General features: G+C 42.9%; 1 protein-coding gene across 2 annotated transcripts in view; it reads right to left on the bottom strand.

The window, feature by feature from the left end:
* LOC147733803 (threonine--tRNA ligase 1, cytoplasmic-like) overlaps positions 1-19517 on the bottom strand; it is a 242167-nt gene that overhangs the window by 179164 nt on the left and 43486 nt on the right. For both annotated transcript variants that reach the window (XM_086958398.1, XM_086958397.1), the window contains 3 exons: positions 12130-12251; positions 9065-9182; positions 6713-6777 (listed from right to left, as the gene is read on the bottom strand). In XM_086958398.1, the coding sequence (XP_086814524.1) occupies positions 6713-6777; positions 9065-9182; positions 12130-12251 (305 nt within the window). The remainder of the gene's footprint in view (positions 1-6712; positions 6778-9064; positions 9183-12129; positions 12252-19517) is intronic.

The raw sequence follows: 19517 nt of genomic DNA, 5'->3' as shown, positions 1-19517 counted from the left end.
TGGTTCTGAGCGGAATGGCTTGAGTCTGACTCGTTGCGTTCTACCGGAGAGTATCCAGTTAAGGGCCTTGCTCCGGATAACAGTGTGGTGGAGCCTGCAGGCTAGGGTGCGGTGAGAGACAGTGTCGAAGGCAGCGGAGAGGTCAAGGAGTATGAGGGCCATAGTCTGTCCTTTGTCGAGAAGGGCGCGGATGTCTGTTGCTACAAGGAGTGTGCTTTCTGTGCTGGGGTTCTTCCTGAAGCCTGATTGGGATGGGTTGAGGATGTTTTTTTCTTCGACGAATGCAGTGAGTTGGCGGTTGACAGCTTTTTCCATGCCTTTGGCCAGATAAGGGAGTAGGGAGATTGGTCTGAAATTTTTGAGGTCGGTGGGGTTCGCTGAAGGTTTTTTCAAGAGAGGGTTGATCTCTGCGTGTTTCCAGTCGTCGGTGAAGGAGGCGGTCTTGAAGGCGCAGTTGATGATACGTTGAAGTTTGGGGGCGGTGAGGTCTGCGGCTTTCCGGTAGATGTAGTGGGGGCAAGGGTCTGTGGGGCCCCGGTGTGAGTGGCCTTCATTAGCCTCAGAGTGTCTACGATGCTGAAGGCGGTCCAGGTGTTGAGTGTCATTTGCGTTCTGTTGGGAGCGGTGGGAGGAGATTCCTCGTGAGGCTTGTTGAAGTTGACATAAATGGTCTTGATTTTGTGGTGGAAGAAAGTGCTTAGTCTGTCACATATGTCCTGGGAGGGGGTGATGTTTGTGGACTCGCTGTTGGGTTGGGCAAACACTTTGATGATGCCTAACAGTTCCTTGCTGTTATGGGCTTTGGTGGAGATTCTGTCCAGCGGTGCTTCCTTACTGGAAAGTCTGATGAGCTTGTGGTGGGCAGTGGTAGCTGTTTTGAAGTTGTTGAGGTCTGATGGGTTTTTGGAGTTCCTCCACAATTTTTCAAGTCGTCTGTACGTGCGTCTGTAGTCCCGGAGTTCGGTGGAGAACCAGCTGGCTTTTTTGGTGTGGGGATTGGAGGCTTTCTTGAGGGGGCCAATGGTGTTGGCGCAGTCGGTAAACAGTTGTATAGGGTGCGGGCGTCGGTGGTGGGGTCATCGTCAGTAGTGGTGGGAGCGGAGCAGCTGAGGGAGGTGGCGAGTTGGGCGTTGGGGATATTGTTCCAATTACTGTGTTGGAGCTGATGCGGGCGTCTGCGGGGGATGTTGGATTTGAAGGTGTAGTGAACACAGTGGTGGTGCGTCCATGGGAGTTCGGAGGTGTGGCTGAAGGTAATGGAGTGCATGCCCTTGGGAGAGCATAGTTCGGACTGCTGAAGTAAATGGATCTCAGTCAGTGGCATCCCAAAGACCAAACCACTGGAGGTATTATTATGCCATTAGGGAGTGCTAGCCTATGTTCCCTTTAGACTGCGCACGAGCATGCACTCTTGCCACTTTGTGTTCCCAGACTATCTCTGGGAGCGCATTGGCAACTTCCAGACCCAAATGGAATAATAAAAGGACATTTTGCCGACAACATGTGGCATGTATGAAAACTCCTCATACGGCAGGTGTGAAAACTCCTCATTCGACTGGTGTGAAAACTCCTCCTTCCACGGGAGTGAAAACGCCTCCTTTGTACGTGACAGGCTATGCTGCAGGAGGCCCAGGACATGCACCAAAGACAATGGGGCTGCTGCCTCTTATAATTTAAGAATGAAGCCTTTTAGGAGACCAGTCCTGGGCAGTGTGAAATAAGCAAGTCAAACTGGATTATTTTGTTTAATCAGTTGGCAAATGCTTTTTACCAGGCCTCCTTTTTGTTCATTATCGCACGCGAGAGCTCCTTTAAATACAGGAGTTCAGGAAACCTAATGAGGAAAGACCGGTTTTAGGGTTGGGGTGTGTGTTAAGCAGCTTTCAGTCAACAATAATAATGGTAAGATAACTCTGGTGAATAATGTTCCTGCTGGAGAGAGATGGATTTTTGTCTAGTGGCAGTTTTGACTTATCATAAAGTAGTGCAGAGGGTTAATACACCTGCTGCAGAGAAGGTGTGAAAAGCAATTCAGAAATGTATTTGCTTGGATTTATTTATTTATTTATTTTATTTTCGAAATTTTTATAGCGCAACAAATACCCTGGGGTGTCTCGGCGCTTGTGGAGCTACTAGAAATCAGCAGTTAACTTACTGGTTGAACAACCATGTTTTTAAGAGCCTGCGAAAGCTCATCAGGTTCGGGGCAGTTTTAATAGCCAGTGGCAAGAGATTCCAAAGTTTTGGAGTGGCCACCAGAAAACGCCTGTCTCCCCAGGTGGCAGTTCTTGTACGCGGTACAGGGAGGAGACAGATGTTAGTCGATCTTAGTTGCCTCTTGGGGGTGTACAGCTGAAAGGCTTCTGTGAGGAACCTGGGTCCAACGCCATGTACTGTAATACGGCTCTCGACTCTCAGCCAATGGAGATGACGAATGGCAGGAGTGGTGGGCTTGCGACGAGGAATGTTAAGAAGAATCCTTGTAGCCGCATTCTGAATAGACTGCAACTTCGTTAGGACACGCTTCTCAGTGTTTAAAAAGAGAGCGTTCCCATAGTCTATTTTTGAGAAAACTAAGGTAGAGACCAGGGTCTTCCCAGCTGAGGTAGGAAGGTAAGGCAATAGTGTCTTAATTTTTTTCAAAATGAAGAATGCTGAAGAGACAACCTTGTTTGTGTGGAGGTCAAAGGACAGTTTACTGTCAAAAATCACTCCCAGGCTTCTGGCCTTTTCTACTGGGACAGGTGGTGGGCCCAGCTTTTCAGGCCACCAGATAGAAGACCATTCAGGAGAGAGCCTGCCGAAGGTCATGATCTCGGTCTTGTCCGAGTTAAGCCTCAGACAGTTCGAGGCCATCCAGGTGCTGAGCTCGAGCATGGCTCTCTGGAAGTTGGCTGCCACAATAGGGCCATCTCTGTGAATTGCCAAAACCAGCTGGGTATCATCTGCGTAGGATGTAAGCCGTACCCCATGGGCCTTTACTACCCTCGCTAAGTCCGCTACATAGATGTTAAATAGCATAGGACTTAGCGAGGAGCCCTGTGGGACTCCACAAGGGAGTGCAGAGATAGGGGAGTAGAAATCTCCCAGCCTCACTGTCTGGGTACGGTTTTCCAGGAAAGATGAAATAAGGTCCCTGGCCATACCATTTATCCCCAGGGCTGTGACACGGTCGACCAGAATAGCATGGTCGACTGTGTCAAAGGCTGCAGACAAATCCAGAAGGATCAGGACAGCCGCCCCTCCCTGGTCCATGATAGCCCTGATCTCATCTGAGGCCTTTATCAAGGCGGTCTCCGTTCCATGCCCTTTCCTGAACCCAAACTGCGTTTCGTCGAGGAGTTGGTGAGCCTCGACGAACTCTGAGAGTTGTTTGTTCATCAGAGATTCGCATATTTTGGCAGGAAAGGGCAGACACGCAATGGGTCTGTAACTGGCCACAGCTGTAGGGTCCAGGGAAGGTTTTTTCAAAAGGGGTTTGATCACAGCCTTCTTCCAAGGACTGGGGTATTGACCTGTCTGGAATGCAGTGTTGCAAATTTCTGAGTGGACGCGAGATCACTTCTGTGAGTTTTGCCATCACGGAAGGAGGACAGGGGTCCAAAGGGGAGCCAGACTTAGTGGTGGAAATGAGTCTGATAATATTATCTTGTGTGGTGGGCGTGAAACAGGGAAAGCGATCATGATTATGATCAGAAATTAGTTCTTCCTCAATACTGACTCTATGTTTAGTCCTGGTATCCCCTTCGAAAGAGGAATATATATCTGCCACCTTAGTGGTGAAGAATGTAGAGAGATCATTGCATAAGGTCTGTGAGGGTTCGACCCCTGGTCCCGTGGAGGGAGTGGACAGAGTTGTGACGACAGAGAACAGCTCTCTAGCAGAATTTGTGGCATTCTCTATTTGTGCCGAGAAAAAGACAGTTTTTCGGGCAATAATCGCCTTTTTATATATTGTGAGGGCATCTTTATAGGTTTGTTTGGCTATGGGGCAGTAGACTTTCTAGGTTCCTGCAGTGTTGCCGATGGAGTCTAAGATCTTCAGTATACCAAGCGGCCGACGGAGATGCTCTATTAGGTCTCGTGAGTTTCTCCGGGGCCACTTGATCAGCGGCACTCCGAATCCAATCCTGGAATTCAGAGGCTGATAATGCAGGAATATCTCCTCCCTGAGGGCAGGAAGAAGTCAGGGAATCTAACATCTGAAAAATATCCGCGTTCTTCCAGGCTCGAATCCCAATCCTGGTTCGTGGCCTGGGGGGAGGAAGATTTGTAGTCCGGATATGTAACTCAAATATAATGGCCCTATGGTCTGACCACGTGATAGGAATGATGTCCAGTACAGAAATATCAGGATTATTGGTGAACAGACCATCTAAGGTATGTCCCGCCTGATGTGTAATGCCCTTAACCAATTGATGCAATCCCAAATTTGAGAGATCGGCAGTGAGTTGGATGGTATCATGGTTGTCCTGCTCTTCCAAATAGAAGTTCATTGGGGTACTGCTTCTGTCACAGAGATCCTTTTGTTACCTGCAGTTCATAAGTTACAATCCAAAAATAGCACATTGATCAATTAATTGTTATCAAAGAGCTGCATTCAAACTGAACAGTATAGGTTAGACCATTATGTTTTTTCCTAGTCTTTCTTTATTCTAATGTTGCTAAAAAGGCTTTATTTAGATGGAAATAGAGTCTTAGTAAAGCTAAACCCAAACAATGGGGTTAAATCTCCTAGGGAACTAAATTCAAATGCACATGACTGCTGGCTAAGATCTGTCATCTGAGGGGGCGGTGGGGTTTGTAGTTATGTTCTTCAAATGTTACAAACTCAAAACTTGAATAAAACATATTTCCAAAAAAGGGAATAGGTCGACAAGGGTGACAACTGAGGTCAGATATGAGGCACAAAATAGTCAAGATATATATTTGATAGAGAAACAGTAGAATGAGAGTGAGGACATAGAGATCAGAGAGAAGACAAGGTGATTATAGAGAGTTTGGGGAAGAGAGAATGGTTGGATAGAGATTGAAGGGAGGAGCAGGATAGGAGAGAAGTAGAGGAGAGCAGAAAAGTAGAAAGAAAAGAGGGAAGGTAAAGAAGCATAATAAAACAAGACACACTTTAAAAAGGAGAGGAATGAGATAAGGACAAGCGAGAGAGAGAGTGGATGTGGATGTGGATAGGGATAAGTAAAGGTGCATGGAGGAGATAAGAGATTCATGACAATAGTGAAGAGAGAGGAATGATATGTAGAATCATTAGGGCACAAGATTCAGTGTCACCGGGGCTAAGATATGAAAGGAGCAAACTGCACCCCTGTAATGGGTATCTTTTAATACTGACCCAAAGGTGAGTGGAGGCCATTTCTTTCTGGCTAGATTAAGGCTGATGGTACCCTTGCTATGCCACTAATGTTTGTATCTTGCGCAAGGGACATATGTAGTAAGTAATAAGACTCTTTAAGCAGTGGTCGTTGATGTAAGCTTCTGGTATTTATTTAAGAAGATGACACCGAGTAGAAATGTGTAGCTGTCCCTCTGGCTGGTCCATCAGTAACTGCCACTCACAGAACCTGTAAGCCTTCTAAGAACACAGAATGTACTAACACATCATTCTACGCTCCATAGCTAGCCTAGATAGTTACAATATACTTACATATTAAGTTGTTGCTTGTCTTAGGCGCACACAGCCTTGACTGTATTGCACAAAGCACCTTTAATGCCGCACATTAAGGACAGAAATTAGAGGGAACATTGGTGCTAACCCAAGTCTACCTTGGAGCACCAGTGGATCGGTTCATTGAAGGCGCTATAGCCACAACAGAAGCACAACAGAGAGTCTAAACAAAACCTACAGAGGAAGAGCTCATTGGAGACTCTGTAGAGCTACCAAAGGCGAGCTATCAAAGTCTCCCCATGATGCAAAGAAGATATGTTTACTGGAGACAGCATTTAACCACCAAATTAGTGCTGTACAGAGTCTGTCTAGGTTCAACAGAGCACTAAAGCAATGCAATGGTGGCAAGGGAATATTAACCCAAGTCTATCCAGCAGTTAGACGACCAGATCGTGAGTTCAACTGAGCTACTTTAACTTTAGTCAAGAGCACAATCATTTATAAGGCCATATATCACAGTAAGAGTAAGGTACTGGAGGTTTAGCAAAGGTTAAAAGAGAATTACCAACACATATTGTGTGTGTTTAAAGATGCAGTTCATTGCAGATTGTGGGAGGTTAAAATTCACAACGAGTGTCATTATAGAAGAAATCGCCACACTTACAGTCAGCCAGCTACTGAAGCTTTATTCCTACCTGCAGTTCACCACAGAGGGTTTCAAGACACCAAGACAGTTATGGAAACGTTAACTACAACCCAAGGCTGTTACTGATGTTCAAGAACCATGTAACAACATACATAGAATATTACCATGACATTTAACAGACAGGGACCCTTTATTAGCAGGTTGATTTATATTAAACATGCCTTGTTATGGTCAATTTACCAGCACACTGGTGATTAAATAATAAATGCCTAGTTGGCTAGCACTCATCGTGATGATTTTATATTTCTTCCTCTGGGTCCCATGAGAAATACCGTTAAATCAAAATGTTTATTTATTTATTTTGCAACGAACTGGCATCACCAAACCAAAGAACACACTGCATCATTTTAAAGTATACAAGACACACACTTGATTATTAGCTTTACCTGTAAACTGTAGTTGTTGGAGTATCAACCTTCTCATTCAGGATTCGGCATTTAAATTTATTATACTACAAGAAAAGGCAGAGACCATAAATCAAATTACATAATGATGCCAAGTCTGTTTCGATAGAAAAACAGAGCACTGAAAGATCTGGAACCCACAAAACAGTAGCTAAAAGAACTGATGCAAGAGTGCTAAATTCGTAAAAGCAAATATCACAACCTGCCATATAACTCCATATTAACAGAATAGGACTAATGGTGCACAAGACTCCTTACAGTTGGAACTCTCCACTCGGTTTCTTTAGCTCACCGTACAGGGTAATTCTCTTCAGTTCATAAAAGCTGAAGATTCTGAAGAGGGCACAGAGCATGAAAAAGCTTCTTAATACATTAATTTCCCAGTACTTTCTTTCAATTTAATAAACGCTGATGTGGGCTCATAAAGCATAGGTGAAAGAAGGAAAATCTAACTTTCTAACACTGCAGATATTATACTGCTCTAAAATGGTATAGAGGAATACTATGATCTGGGATAGAGCAAATTCATGTAATAAATATGCTAAGTTCACTGCACACCTGTGTGAATACTTTATTTGGTATAATGTTCCAAAGAACCCCCATCATTACAATAGTTCTCCTTGTCATAGCCTTTACATCCCTTACTCTTGAACTCATTCCAATCTACTCTTCCAAAACCTACAGACAGTCGAGGAGATCCGGGACCCTAATCACCAAGAGTATCAATGAAGGAGGAAGTGTTGTTGAGAACAGAAGTAAATAAAGGCAAACAGAAAGTAAATAGAGATTAAGGTACGTCAAAGGGGCCAGAAGAGCCTCTTTTAGAAATGAAAACAGAGATTTAAGGAACAACAGGAACCACTGTGAAGTTGGATAACCCAACACTGGGACCAGAGCAAATTGATTTATATTATTTAGAAAAAAATGGCAGAGGTAAAGAAAGAAGTCAGCACCTCCGTAAAAGTCTTTCCACAGTGTTTCAACAATATACATTTACTAGGTGTGCTCTATGTAGAACACTGTGTGCCATTTATCAGTGTTCGTCTTATACGAGGAATAAAAAACCCATATATAATATAGTTATATACATATTATAGAAAACAACCACTTATGTGTCTTTTTGGAAGCGACACGCGTACAACATGACGAAGATGACGTCTTAAATACTACTGGATGTCTTGACCCTTAGAAATACGACTACGGGTGCTGAATTTACCATAATTAAAATATTACTGAGTACAAGCTTATATTGCATCAGAATACGGTTACTGGAGTATAGCTTCCATCATTTACTCTGAAATGCTATAGGGATGCACCGTACACGAGAGGATTGCTGGTGCCATTAAAATTTCCCTAAGTAACTTTGTATGCAATATAAATGGAACTCTTATACTGATCTAGTGTACTACGGATCCTTTGAAATTTCCGGGTCTTTCGAAGAATACTTTTACCTACTGTTGTAGAAATACGTTGTGAGCCTTGAAAAAGTCATATCAAACGACGAAACACGTGTCGGCTGTCTGCTTCTACGATATGTACTTCGAGTCAACTACATCAAGACTCCAAAGGAATTTTTAGCTTATGTTAAATTGCTACTAACACTTGTTTATAAATAATTTTGTACTTATATTGCGCCAATTTGGGTTTATTAAAATCATACTGACTACAAGGTCAGGTATAAGTCATAAGTGGTTGTGCTCTGTAATTTGTATGTAACTAAATTGTTATATATTGTAGGTGTTCTTTCAATCATACTGGTAGTGTAGTGGTAAAAGCTAGGCTTCAGTGAGGCAGAAAAAAGCAATCAATTGGTTAAGATTTCAAGATCAAGTTCTGAAGGAAGAATAATACAAAATAAGTGGTAGGAAAAGGGGAGGTCAAGAAGAAGGAAAACTGAGTGGGGGCAGAAGGATGGAGGAATTTAAAGTATGTATATGGAGTTAAGGGTACAGCGATTGAGGTAAATGAGGCATCAGTGAAAAATGGGGGGGGGGGGGGGGGTGAGAAATTGGGATGAAAAAGACACAGAAGAGGGAAGAATGGAATCTGTAGGTATTAATTGGAAGACATCACTGAAGAGGAGTATGGAGGCACAAAAGAAGTTGTTTCTGTGCAATTGCAATGATCCTCTGATACAAAGTTGAAGGGAATGGCCAGTACTGGTGACCACATATTGCACGACTTTCTACATTAAATTTATCCTGGAATAAAAGTTTATTTCAAAGGAGTGCAGTTTAGCACCCAAGCTAATATGCTGTTCTCTACTAATGGCCGACTTTAGAAAATTCACTATGGACATCCATGTATGAGCGGGTTGAATAATTTATACATTACCTTAAACATTTCTAGAAGGACCTCCTTGCTTATTTCCAGTCGTTCAAAAGCCTGCTTCTCTTTAATGATATTTTTACACATGTTCTCCAGTAATGAAAATTCATTACTTGACACGCCCCTAATGGGATAAAAATAATACGGTCATTTCCCCACCTAATGGCCGCACAGTGTTTTTTACATAATATGAAACCACCGCAATAGCACATAGTAGCCCAATATCATTAGGACAATTTATAACGCCAGACCTGCACCTTATTTTGTATTTGTCTACATATTAACAATACTCTTATATAGCTTTGTAGTCCATGGTAGCGGGCAATACCAGCCATTAAAGGACCACTCAAGCGTTAAAGGCCTGAGCAAAAGTCAAGGGCCTTTGACAAGGGAGCAGGCCTTTATTGACCAGTATAGCCCAGCTATGGTGGGCTAAAAAGGCTATTAGAACATTCCACCCCATGAGTGCAGAATGTTCAAATTAGAAAAACAAAAGCATCTTGGAGCCCAAAGGGGTTGAAATCCCCCTCGGCTCTGAAGCCTTTGTTCGCAGCTCTTGTTGTAAATGTTCCGTAGTTAGCAGATGCTTGCAGTGCCATGGCTGTTAGCTGTTGATCATTCACAGCAACAGCTGTGAAAGGGGGCTGAAGTCAGCCACTGGCTCTCCCTGAGGCCCAGGAGCTGAGCAGCATTCACTCCTCCCTCCTTCGTAAGCCCTAGTGACATTAAGCTGCAAGAGGAGGGAAGGGTGAAGGCTGAGTGTATCCTCCTGCACGGCCTTTGCCTTTTGTTTTCCTCTGACTACTTAAAATATATTTTCAAGGCGGCAGGAGAAAGAGAAAGGCAGGGGCTGTGTATTAGGAAATTGAATGTTGAAAGCAGTGGACCAGTTTACATAGGCCGCTGCTCCTCGCTTGTCTACAATAGAGCTCTCAACATTGCAATGTTCGCATTATTTTTATTGCACCCCAGAAGTCCCAACTGAAGCACATCAGTGATTTCCACATATAGGACTGTCCATTCTTAAGGTGTAAAGTACCAGCATGTGCAATGGCATCTTCTCTTCTCACAGTCCTCAATACACTCCATGCTTATGTGCAGCAACATTAGGCACACCTTACTGCCACCATATCATTCAACCTCATGCACCTCACCCTAGCTCAGCCGTTCTTAACCTTTCGACTTCTGTGGATCAATACTTAATCATTATTGGAACCCAGGGACCCCCCACTGAATCATTTTTGGAATCCGTGGACCACCACTGATTTATTACTGGAAGCTGGATATCCCAGTCCAAGTATTTTCAATGATTTGAACTGCAGAACAGCACAGAGAAACAAGCATTCATGCAACAATTACACAAATGATGAAATATTTTACTTAATTCACTAACAAATATGTTAAAAGGAATCTGAATATTGGAGCTTTTCTAAATTCACTTTAGGCCACTCATACTCCATACTATAAGCTTGAAGCACTTGCACGGCTCCCACAATTTAATTGGAGGATACCAATTTTTTTGCTACCAGTTTTAAATTACTCTACATTTACAGAACGTTTTAAAATGTACCTTATTACATTTTGCTTCTTTATTTTTATACACTATTAATCTATTGATATTATTTAATTTTCTAAGCAGTCATGGATCCCCTGAGTAGGCTTTGCACACTCCCAGGATTTCCAGGAACACAGGATAAGAACAACTGCCCTAGATAATCCTTACCGGCCAAACAGCACCCTTTAACCCACACACTCACAATGGCACTCAGTAACCAAATATAATTATTGTTGTTGTAATGGTTATTTGTTTTAGTTTATTAAAGTAAAGATCTGTTTTCAATGGTTATACATTGAACATGTCCTATATGGTGTTGACATTCCGCAGCATTTTCATCTCAGCATTCAGGGACACACTTTTCTCCCCTCACTCCCAAAAACTTCATTTTACTTTGGCAATATCCCCCTTCCCAACGAAGAGAAAAAGAAAAAGAAAAAAAGGTTTATGGCGATTTAACTTGAAGCTAGTTTTCTTCCATTCAGAATTATATCTTTCTCACACATTCATCTACGACCGACTCTTAGTCCGGCTTTACATTCCCTAAGCAAGCATCTAAGAGTTAGAAATCATATCTAATAAATGCAATAAAGTTGCCCTACAAAGCCATACAAACATTACAAATGACTGTGGGTAGCACCTTAACACCTTCGGGTATTTGTGAACTTAAGAAATGAATTAACTTAACATAAGAGTGAGCCTTAAGTCACCTTGCAGGTTATGGTCCTGGCAGTTCTTTAATAGTTCCATAGAAAGTAAACTCACTTTCCTGGCAGAGTCGAATATGGTTCCTGAAATTAAACTGCCGTCGTGATACAGCAGACAGAGACTGAATGGAGTAGGGCCACATTTATCTTCGTAAACATATGAAACAAGTAAACTTTGCTTGAAAACCATATTCACATCATTCATGAAAAATCCACTATTTGGCCAAATAAATTCAACTAAGATTAAAGAAACCAATATCAATCAACAAGCAATTCATACGTAAGGATCCAATACATTTTCTGGTGTTTCCACTTTAATTCACAGATCGTTCTTATGAATACAAAATAATTGCAAGTAAGCTACAGGTTTATAGGATTTAAAATCTGCCGGTCTATTCTCACACACTTTAATATGTGAGAGGGCGAAACAAAACCCATTGGTGCAGCAGAAATGGGAGGTTGCAGATGGCAGCACTTTCATGTTTGTTGGGAGCCTATCAAATAATATTTTATCTCTGGGACATTAACAACAAAAATAAAAATGAGACCCTAAAAATGGGGTGGGAGGTGGAAGGGGTAAACTGGAAAGCAATGGAATGAGAATACCCCCTTTGAATGGTGTTGTTAAATCACTTTCATAGTCATCTAAACTACAAGTAAACAAATCACTAAAAAATAGCAAGGTGGTTAAGTGCCATTAAAATCACTGCTTTTTTCCTTGCTCTTGTCAGAGTTAAAGATTTAAAATCACTCTGTAGTGTAAACACCTCAACAAATGAAATCTATGTTTATAGTATACAATCACCTACTTGTTCTCCAGAAACATGTCATAATAAAATCCGTTTTCAATCGGTGGACCATAGCACAGGCAGCCACCATAATAATTCTCCATGGACTCTCCGAGGATGTGAGCGCTCGAGTGCCAGTATACCTGTTCATAAACACAACGAGTTTGAGAAAGCATTTCAAACAGATTATAATGTGCCTCACCTTGTTCAAGCTCAACAAAGCTTTCCGCTGTTTATTTTAGTTTTAAAACTAATTTCAAGACCATTACATTTGTACACAATTTTAAATTTATCACCACCAAATCGGTCTTCGCTCTATACTACCTACAATACACTATTGCCAAATATATAGGTTTTATAGAGACATTTATTGAGGATCGACTTTGACATTCTAACGAACCATTAAAGTACTAATCTACAGTCCTTACTGACACACTGGGGTTGTAATTGCTATATGTAAATATGTGAGCTAGAATTCACCAACATGTTCTACATCGTATACCTGTTTTCTTGTTAGATGCAAAAATGTTAATATTTTTCACAAGGCCTATCGAATTAGATTGTTTTTATACTGCAGAAACTGCAGTTCAATTGCTTAACTAGTATAGAACAGACAAAATTAAGAAATTCAAACACTGTCAGTTTTCTCAGGGAGTAGAAAACATTGAACAAAATGAATAGATTTGTCTCAAAAACTGATTTTTTCCCCCACAGATTCATGTGTTTAGTTGAGTAGATTTTCCATAAAACAAGAATCTAAAGTCGAAGGGCCATGAGGAAGAATGTCTTTAAATGAAGCAAGTTTTGAAGATATCAGCAGCGGGACAATATTGCTAAGTTTGTGTTACTTATTAAATGTGCTTAGATAGACCAATCCCAGGACTGCTTCAGCTGCATGCTTTAGAATGCCCTGGAAAAGAATGGCTGGCCTGGCAGAAGCAGAGGTCCAAGAAAGATATCAGGCTACAACAGTACTAAGCATCAAAAAGTAAACGTCACCTTAGCAACGCACGGTAGGCTAAAGTGCCCTCTCCTCCATACTTCACTGGTGAGATGAAACCAGAGCCTTGATTGGTTTCTTTTCGTAAAGAGGTAAGGACCACCCATTAACACACACCCACCCTCAAGCAGAGCATTATCCTACTTTCTGGACACGTTTACAGGGTTTTTGTTTTGAGGATGGAAGATTAAATACTAGAAGAATAAGAGAAGCGAAAGTAACTTGTGTGATACTGGTACATACAGGCCCCTTCCTCCACAGTTAACTATTAATCACAAAGAATGCAAGAGGATGTGAAGTGAGGCACCGCGAACGGCGCCTAAAAGGATCAGACAGACAGGTTGTTCAGCAATGCTTGACTAGTTGGAGCATCTAGTCGACAGATCACGTAACAACCCGTAACGAGTACTGATATATGTGGAGCAATCCACCTAGCAGCGTCGCCGATGAGGTCCAGAAGTCATCTTGTCTCGGACAGCATTCTCACAGAAGCCCTCCAAAGCAGAAACATCTTTTGCAATATTTGAGGATGCAGGATATAACCCAAAACGAGAAACAGGCCCACATAAAGAATCTCATGTGACACACACTGAGGAGTCATGCTGTTTATATGCTCCATGCAAAAGCAAAGACTCTCTGTAAATTTAGATGGTCATTCAACCTCAAAAACTAGTGGCTGGAGAACTTGGGTAATCGACTCTCCAGAATACTACGAAACGGCCTCCAAAGGAAGTTGGTCTGCATGAAAACTTCATCTATGTAAAAGAACTGGTCAACACACCGTAAGAGACAAAGCCATACTTAACTGCCTCTACAGTCAACAAGCATTTGCAATGCAATGGTCTCGGCATCATTAATGGTAGAGCTATTGGCATTGCTCATGACATTTTTTTTTCTTTAAATCACAAATAAATGGCATTGTCATTAACATTGCCAATACACAGCACTCTGCACTCAACAGCACACAATGCTCTGCACACTCACTGCTCTGCACACTCACTCTGCACTCACTACTCTGCACTCACTACTCTGCACACTCACTACTCTGCACTCACTACTCTGCACTCACTACTCTGCACTCACTACTCTGCACACTCACTCCTCGGCACTCACTCCTCGGCACTCACTCCTCTGCACTCACTCCTCTGCACTCACTCCTCTGCACTCACTCCTCTGCACTCACTCCTCTGCACTCACTCCTCTGCACTCACTCCTCTGCACTCACTCCTCTGCACTCACTCCTCTGCACTCACTCCTCTGCACTCACTCCTCTGCACTCACTCCTCTGCACTCACTCCTCTGCACTCACTCCTCTGCACTCACTCCTCTGCACTCACTACTCTGCACTCACTACTCTGCACTCACTACTCACTATTATGCACTCACTACTCTGCACTCACTACTCTGCACTCACTACTCTGCACTCACTACTCTGCACTCACTACTCTGCACTCACTACTCTGCACTCACTACTCTGCACTCAGCACTCACTACTCACTACTCTGCGTTCACTACTCTGCACTCAGCACTCACTACTCACTACTCTGCACTCAGCACTCACTACTCTGCATTCACTACTGACAGACAGAGAATGATCAGCCATGAATAGAGAGTATGACAGTAGGTTTGAGATCAGTGTGAGGTTTAATGGGTTGTCCTGATTACATGTGGATGTTGTGCAAGTATTAAGCAGTGAGTGGTTAGAGGACAACTGCAAGTACAGATGAAGCTGATTGCTAATGTACAGTTAATAGTGACAGAAATGTTGGGTACTATTGATTCAAGGACACTGTCAATGTTTGTAGCACCTGAAGAGAATTAGAGAAGCAGGACATTAGCCATGAACTAGGTGATTATCATTGCTAAATGGTATTTGAAGAAGAAAGATCGATAGGTGCCTCATTAGGAACAGGACAATACCTACACCGGCACCTTTGTTTATCAGCTGTGGGAAGTCAGAAATGTTTGCATTGGTAACATGGAGAGCTGTATGTCAAACAACCTCGGTCGACAAGGGCTGGGCACCGAGCGGATGGTTGAACCCTGCCCGAGCAGAGCCAAGATGGCGTCGGTGGAACCTGCGATGTGTCGGTGACGACACGGAGAGCGGGCCGGTACGGCGGAATTGAAGTGCTGTGGTCCTTCAGAGAGCAGCGGTGCGGATCCCAGAGCGGACCGAACAGAACAGCTAAGGAGGCGATCGCAGGGCGGCGAGTATTGAGGAAGCCGCTTTGCCCCCGGGAACGCCTGGTGACGCCGTGGCTGTAGAGGAAGAGGCAGACAGCAGTGCGGTGGTCGGCGGCGCTTAATGCTGTCGGAGACCTGCTGGGATATAGCTGGAGTCACCCCTGCCTGGAGCCCAAGACTGAGAGGCTTACTAAAGGGCTGACCAGAGGCTCTAGCCGCCATCGTGGGAGACGTGCTGAGCAGGGGAGTGGTGGAGACCCCAGCACTCATTCATGCCGGCCCCGGATCGGGCGCTCCGCCTCAACAATTCCACAGGTGTCTATGCTGAAGTGGGTGGATTGGGGGTGCCAAAGATGCTGGGAGGTGCCTCTGCGAGAGCGGGTCTTGTACTCACGACGGTATTGGATGGCGGAGGTCAGGGCAGCGGTGTAGCCAGTGGGGGTGCTGCAGAGCGGGGAAGGGACCCTCCGACTTCAGAGATTGGGTCCGCGGTGTAGGCTGGAGGTATGGCGGGGCATCCTGTTTACTGCCATGGTTGTGCTGCGGCCGGAAGTCAGGCACAGTCGCCTGTGACGGGGGCGGGGCCACGTCCAGACCGGAAGAGGAGGCAGGCGGAGTGAAATGCGTCTCGCGCCCGGGGCTCCTGTGAGCGGTGTGGAGCCCCGGGCAGGAGGTTGGGCGCCGCGTGCTGAGCAGAGTCCCCTACATTGGCCAGGTAAGTTCCAAAAGGCTGGGGGGGCTTGGTGCACTTGTGTGTGTGTGTGTGCGCGTGTATGCTCGTGTGTGTATGTAAGAGTGCGACGGTGGCGACGGTGACGGCGGGCGGGGGGGAGGGGGGGCCTCGGTGCACTTGTGTGTGTGCGCGCGTGTGTGTATGTGTCAGGGGTGGTGTCTCTGTATGTATGTATGTGCGTGCGTGCATGGGCGCTTGTGTGTGTGTGTATGCGCATGCGTGTGTGGTGCTTGCGCTTCCCAGGAGACAGCGCCTGGCCACAGCGCGCGTTCCAGTTACAAATCGCCTGGAAGGATGCGCGCGGCCGGGACTGTCTCCTGGGAAGCATAGTCGCTAACAAAAGATCTCGGCGGAGACGCGCTTCCGCGCATTGACGCCGAGACCTACAAAGCAGGGGCAACCAAAACAATCTGCATGATAATCACAGTACCTGCCACATGTGTAAATATGCTACATTTCGACCAACTATAGCCAAAAAACATTGAGATAATGTGCAATAAGAGCTTCTGAAATGGAGAAAGGCTCTCAAAATGATGGTCAACTACGTGCTGCAAGAGAAAAAAAAAATTCGAGGTAGTGTGAGATGTCACCCACTACTGCAAGACAGGCCCTGTGCCTCCACCCATAATCAAACTCTGCAAGTTAAGAGAAGTAAATTACTGCAAAGAGGATTAAATTCTTTAATGGGGCTTCAAAGTAGCGAACTTCATTTTCACCATTTTTCCTTTTAAAAGGGATGTAATTAAGAATGGGGTATTCATAATTTTTAAGACAGTAAAAAGGTGTGGCAAATCTGGCCCCAAGTCCTGCCACACAAATCTTGACTGGATAAAGTCATGAAAATTATCCAGCCCAGAAGAGGATTTCAACGGGCAAGAAATGTAAAATGGCCTTCTCAGTTTTCCCGTCAAAACTAAATGAATGCTTTCAGCGGGACTGCGGCCAATGGATATCTGACTGAGTGTACCTCATACGATCCGGATTCAACCTTGCTCCACTGTTGGATATGAACTTTTAAAAAGTGGACTAAGGCCCTCACTTTGAGTTTGTCGGAATAGGGTGGGGTATTTACCACATTTGGTAAAAACATTATCCAAAATTGAGGTATATATCCTGTGTGGTAAATACCTCTTATCCGAATTTTTGAAAGGAAAAGACAGAACATTCAGTATCGGTTTTTAATGCACCAAATTTAGCATGTTTTGTCCCTTTTCCAGGCCTTTTCCTCCCGATAAACGTAATCAGATTTAATGTGCCAGAATTAACAAGGGAAAAACTGTGCAAGTGTGATAATTATAACAAAAATTGTAATTCCAATGCCGGTCAGAAGGTAAAAACTCTGACAGAGATAACACATTTAGTATATCCGACCACTGCTTCATCGTGGTCGGGCTAAAATCACATCAACAGCATACACTGATTTTTTTTATTGGCGCTTTTTGCCCAGAAAGCTTTAAGATCCTATCAGGGGAACTGACAATCAATTTTATGTCATTTTGCTTATGACCATTTTCTTGATTTTTAGAAACTGATTGGGGATTTTTATTAAGTTATTGTGGACTTTTTTATTTTGGTACTGCTAAATGCTTTACAAGCTCTTCCTAAATTAGTCCGGTCTGTTCTGTGCCACTGCAACCAAGAGTTGAGTCCAAGTTTATATTATTAAGATTGTATGTTAAACCTGGCAGGATTATGGAACCTATTACTTGGGAGGGACTCGCATCCTGCCCAAGTATTACGCCATTTTATTACAATAGGTATGACCTGCTGTGAAGTAATGAATTAGTCTATCTTCTGCATTTCTAATTCTTAATTAGGAACAAATGCCTGGATACTTTCACTCTGACAGCTGTATCAAAGAGAACTACTGTGAACATTTCAACACCTCCAGGAGAGAGTTCACAAGCACAAACACGGATTAAAAAATAAATAAATAGGGTGTATGAATATTAATCTAGAGAAAATGGTACAATTAGATGTCATTGTTAAAAATGGTGACAGTAGAATGATATGAGCTGACTACATCATCCTTGATAAATTCAGGCATGGTGATGTAGAGGTTTACACCCCTTACTAGTGTGATAAACAAGAAATTAAACATAATCCAGATATGTTCCAACAGCCATTCGAGTGGGGCCACCAAATACTGATGTCCTCTATAAACACATCACTATAATACATTATGTTGGATATAGTATACTCTTGGGAGGTTATTGAAATGTAGATGTTGCAGAATTTCTTTCAGTCCTAGATGTCAGTATAAAGGAGCAGACCACACTTGTAAAAATTCCTTACGCTCCCTCTTTTAATGGATTTTGTACACTAGTATTTAATAAATTAATCTATCGCTCATAAACATGTATTGTCAACTGATGAATGAATTAGAGTAGGATTTGATCAATATACCCAAGCAGAAACTGCACATTTAGTACTGGTCGCAATTATAGCAGTCCATGCTTCAGCTAGGTTATTTATCTATCACCAGAGAATGGCTTAATCCAATTTCCCCAACAGGTTGGCAGTAGTGTCAAAATGTATGGATCGTTATCAATGGGGGGAACCACTCTATAGGCTTGATGGAAGATTCAGTCAAAAGAGATTTTAAAGGATTTGAGGACCTCTAGACGACTGGGCAAGACAGTACAGTAATCTGTGAAATGAAATGTAACAAGTCATTCTTTATTGTATCAACCTGCGAGAAGGACTTTTTACGATAGTGATTTTACATTGATGACAGGGTATACAAAGTTAATGTTTAATGATGTCCTAAATTTTGTCTTCTTAATGAGTTTATTCAGTTTAAATTTAAAAAAAAGTTTACAAGAAAAAACAAACCTATAAGAAAGGGACACAAGTGAAGCTTCATTGAGACGAGAAATTCAGAATGGTGAATGTTTCTAACGCAATATATATCTTAATATTTCTACATCAGCATCTGATTATTGGCAACATGACATACATTTTCTTGTACTCTGGCATACACATCAATGTATGCTTTTTTGTTATTGAACTTAATTTTCACTTCGACGTCTCTGGTTTTGTATATTTGTCTTTACACTTGTTAATTAAAGATAACTAAACATTAGGAACTGACAAAGAGCTAAATGCTTCAATTGAATACTTAGGAAACAGTTACTAAATGTAGTATGTTGGTAATGGAATTCCGCTATTAGAACATGTATTATCTGGACAGAATGTCCAGTGGTGTTTTGAAGCTCTAAACATTCACACAATATCAAAACCACACTGGTTGATATATTAAACGAATTCTGAGGTAAACATGTTCATATTCATCTAATATGAAGTATTTCTAGTAGGCTGCATGAATAACTGCAGTCCTTTACAGAAAATAATTGCTCTAATGGAAATTTTCAGGTTGAAATAATGACGCTTTTGAATTGTTTGCTTTGAGGGAGTGTGTTCGTTAGCCGGATGCAGGGACTGTTTCCAAAGAAAAGCTGCACCTATCCACACATTTTGAACAAAAGC

Source organism: Lissotriton vulgaris, chromosome 2_1 (assembly GCF_964263255.1).
Source record: "Lissotriton vulgaris chromosome 2_1, aLisVul1.2, whole genome shotgun sequence".
In the NCBI taxonomy this organism is placed as follows: Eukaryota; Metazoa; Chordata; class Amphibia; order Caudata; family Salamandridae; genus Lissotriton; species Lissotriton vulgaris.
This window is presented reverse-complemented; position numbering and strand designations above follow the sequence as displayed.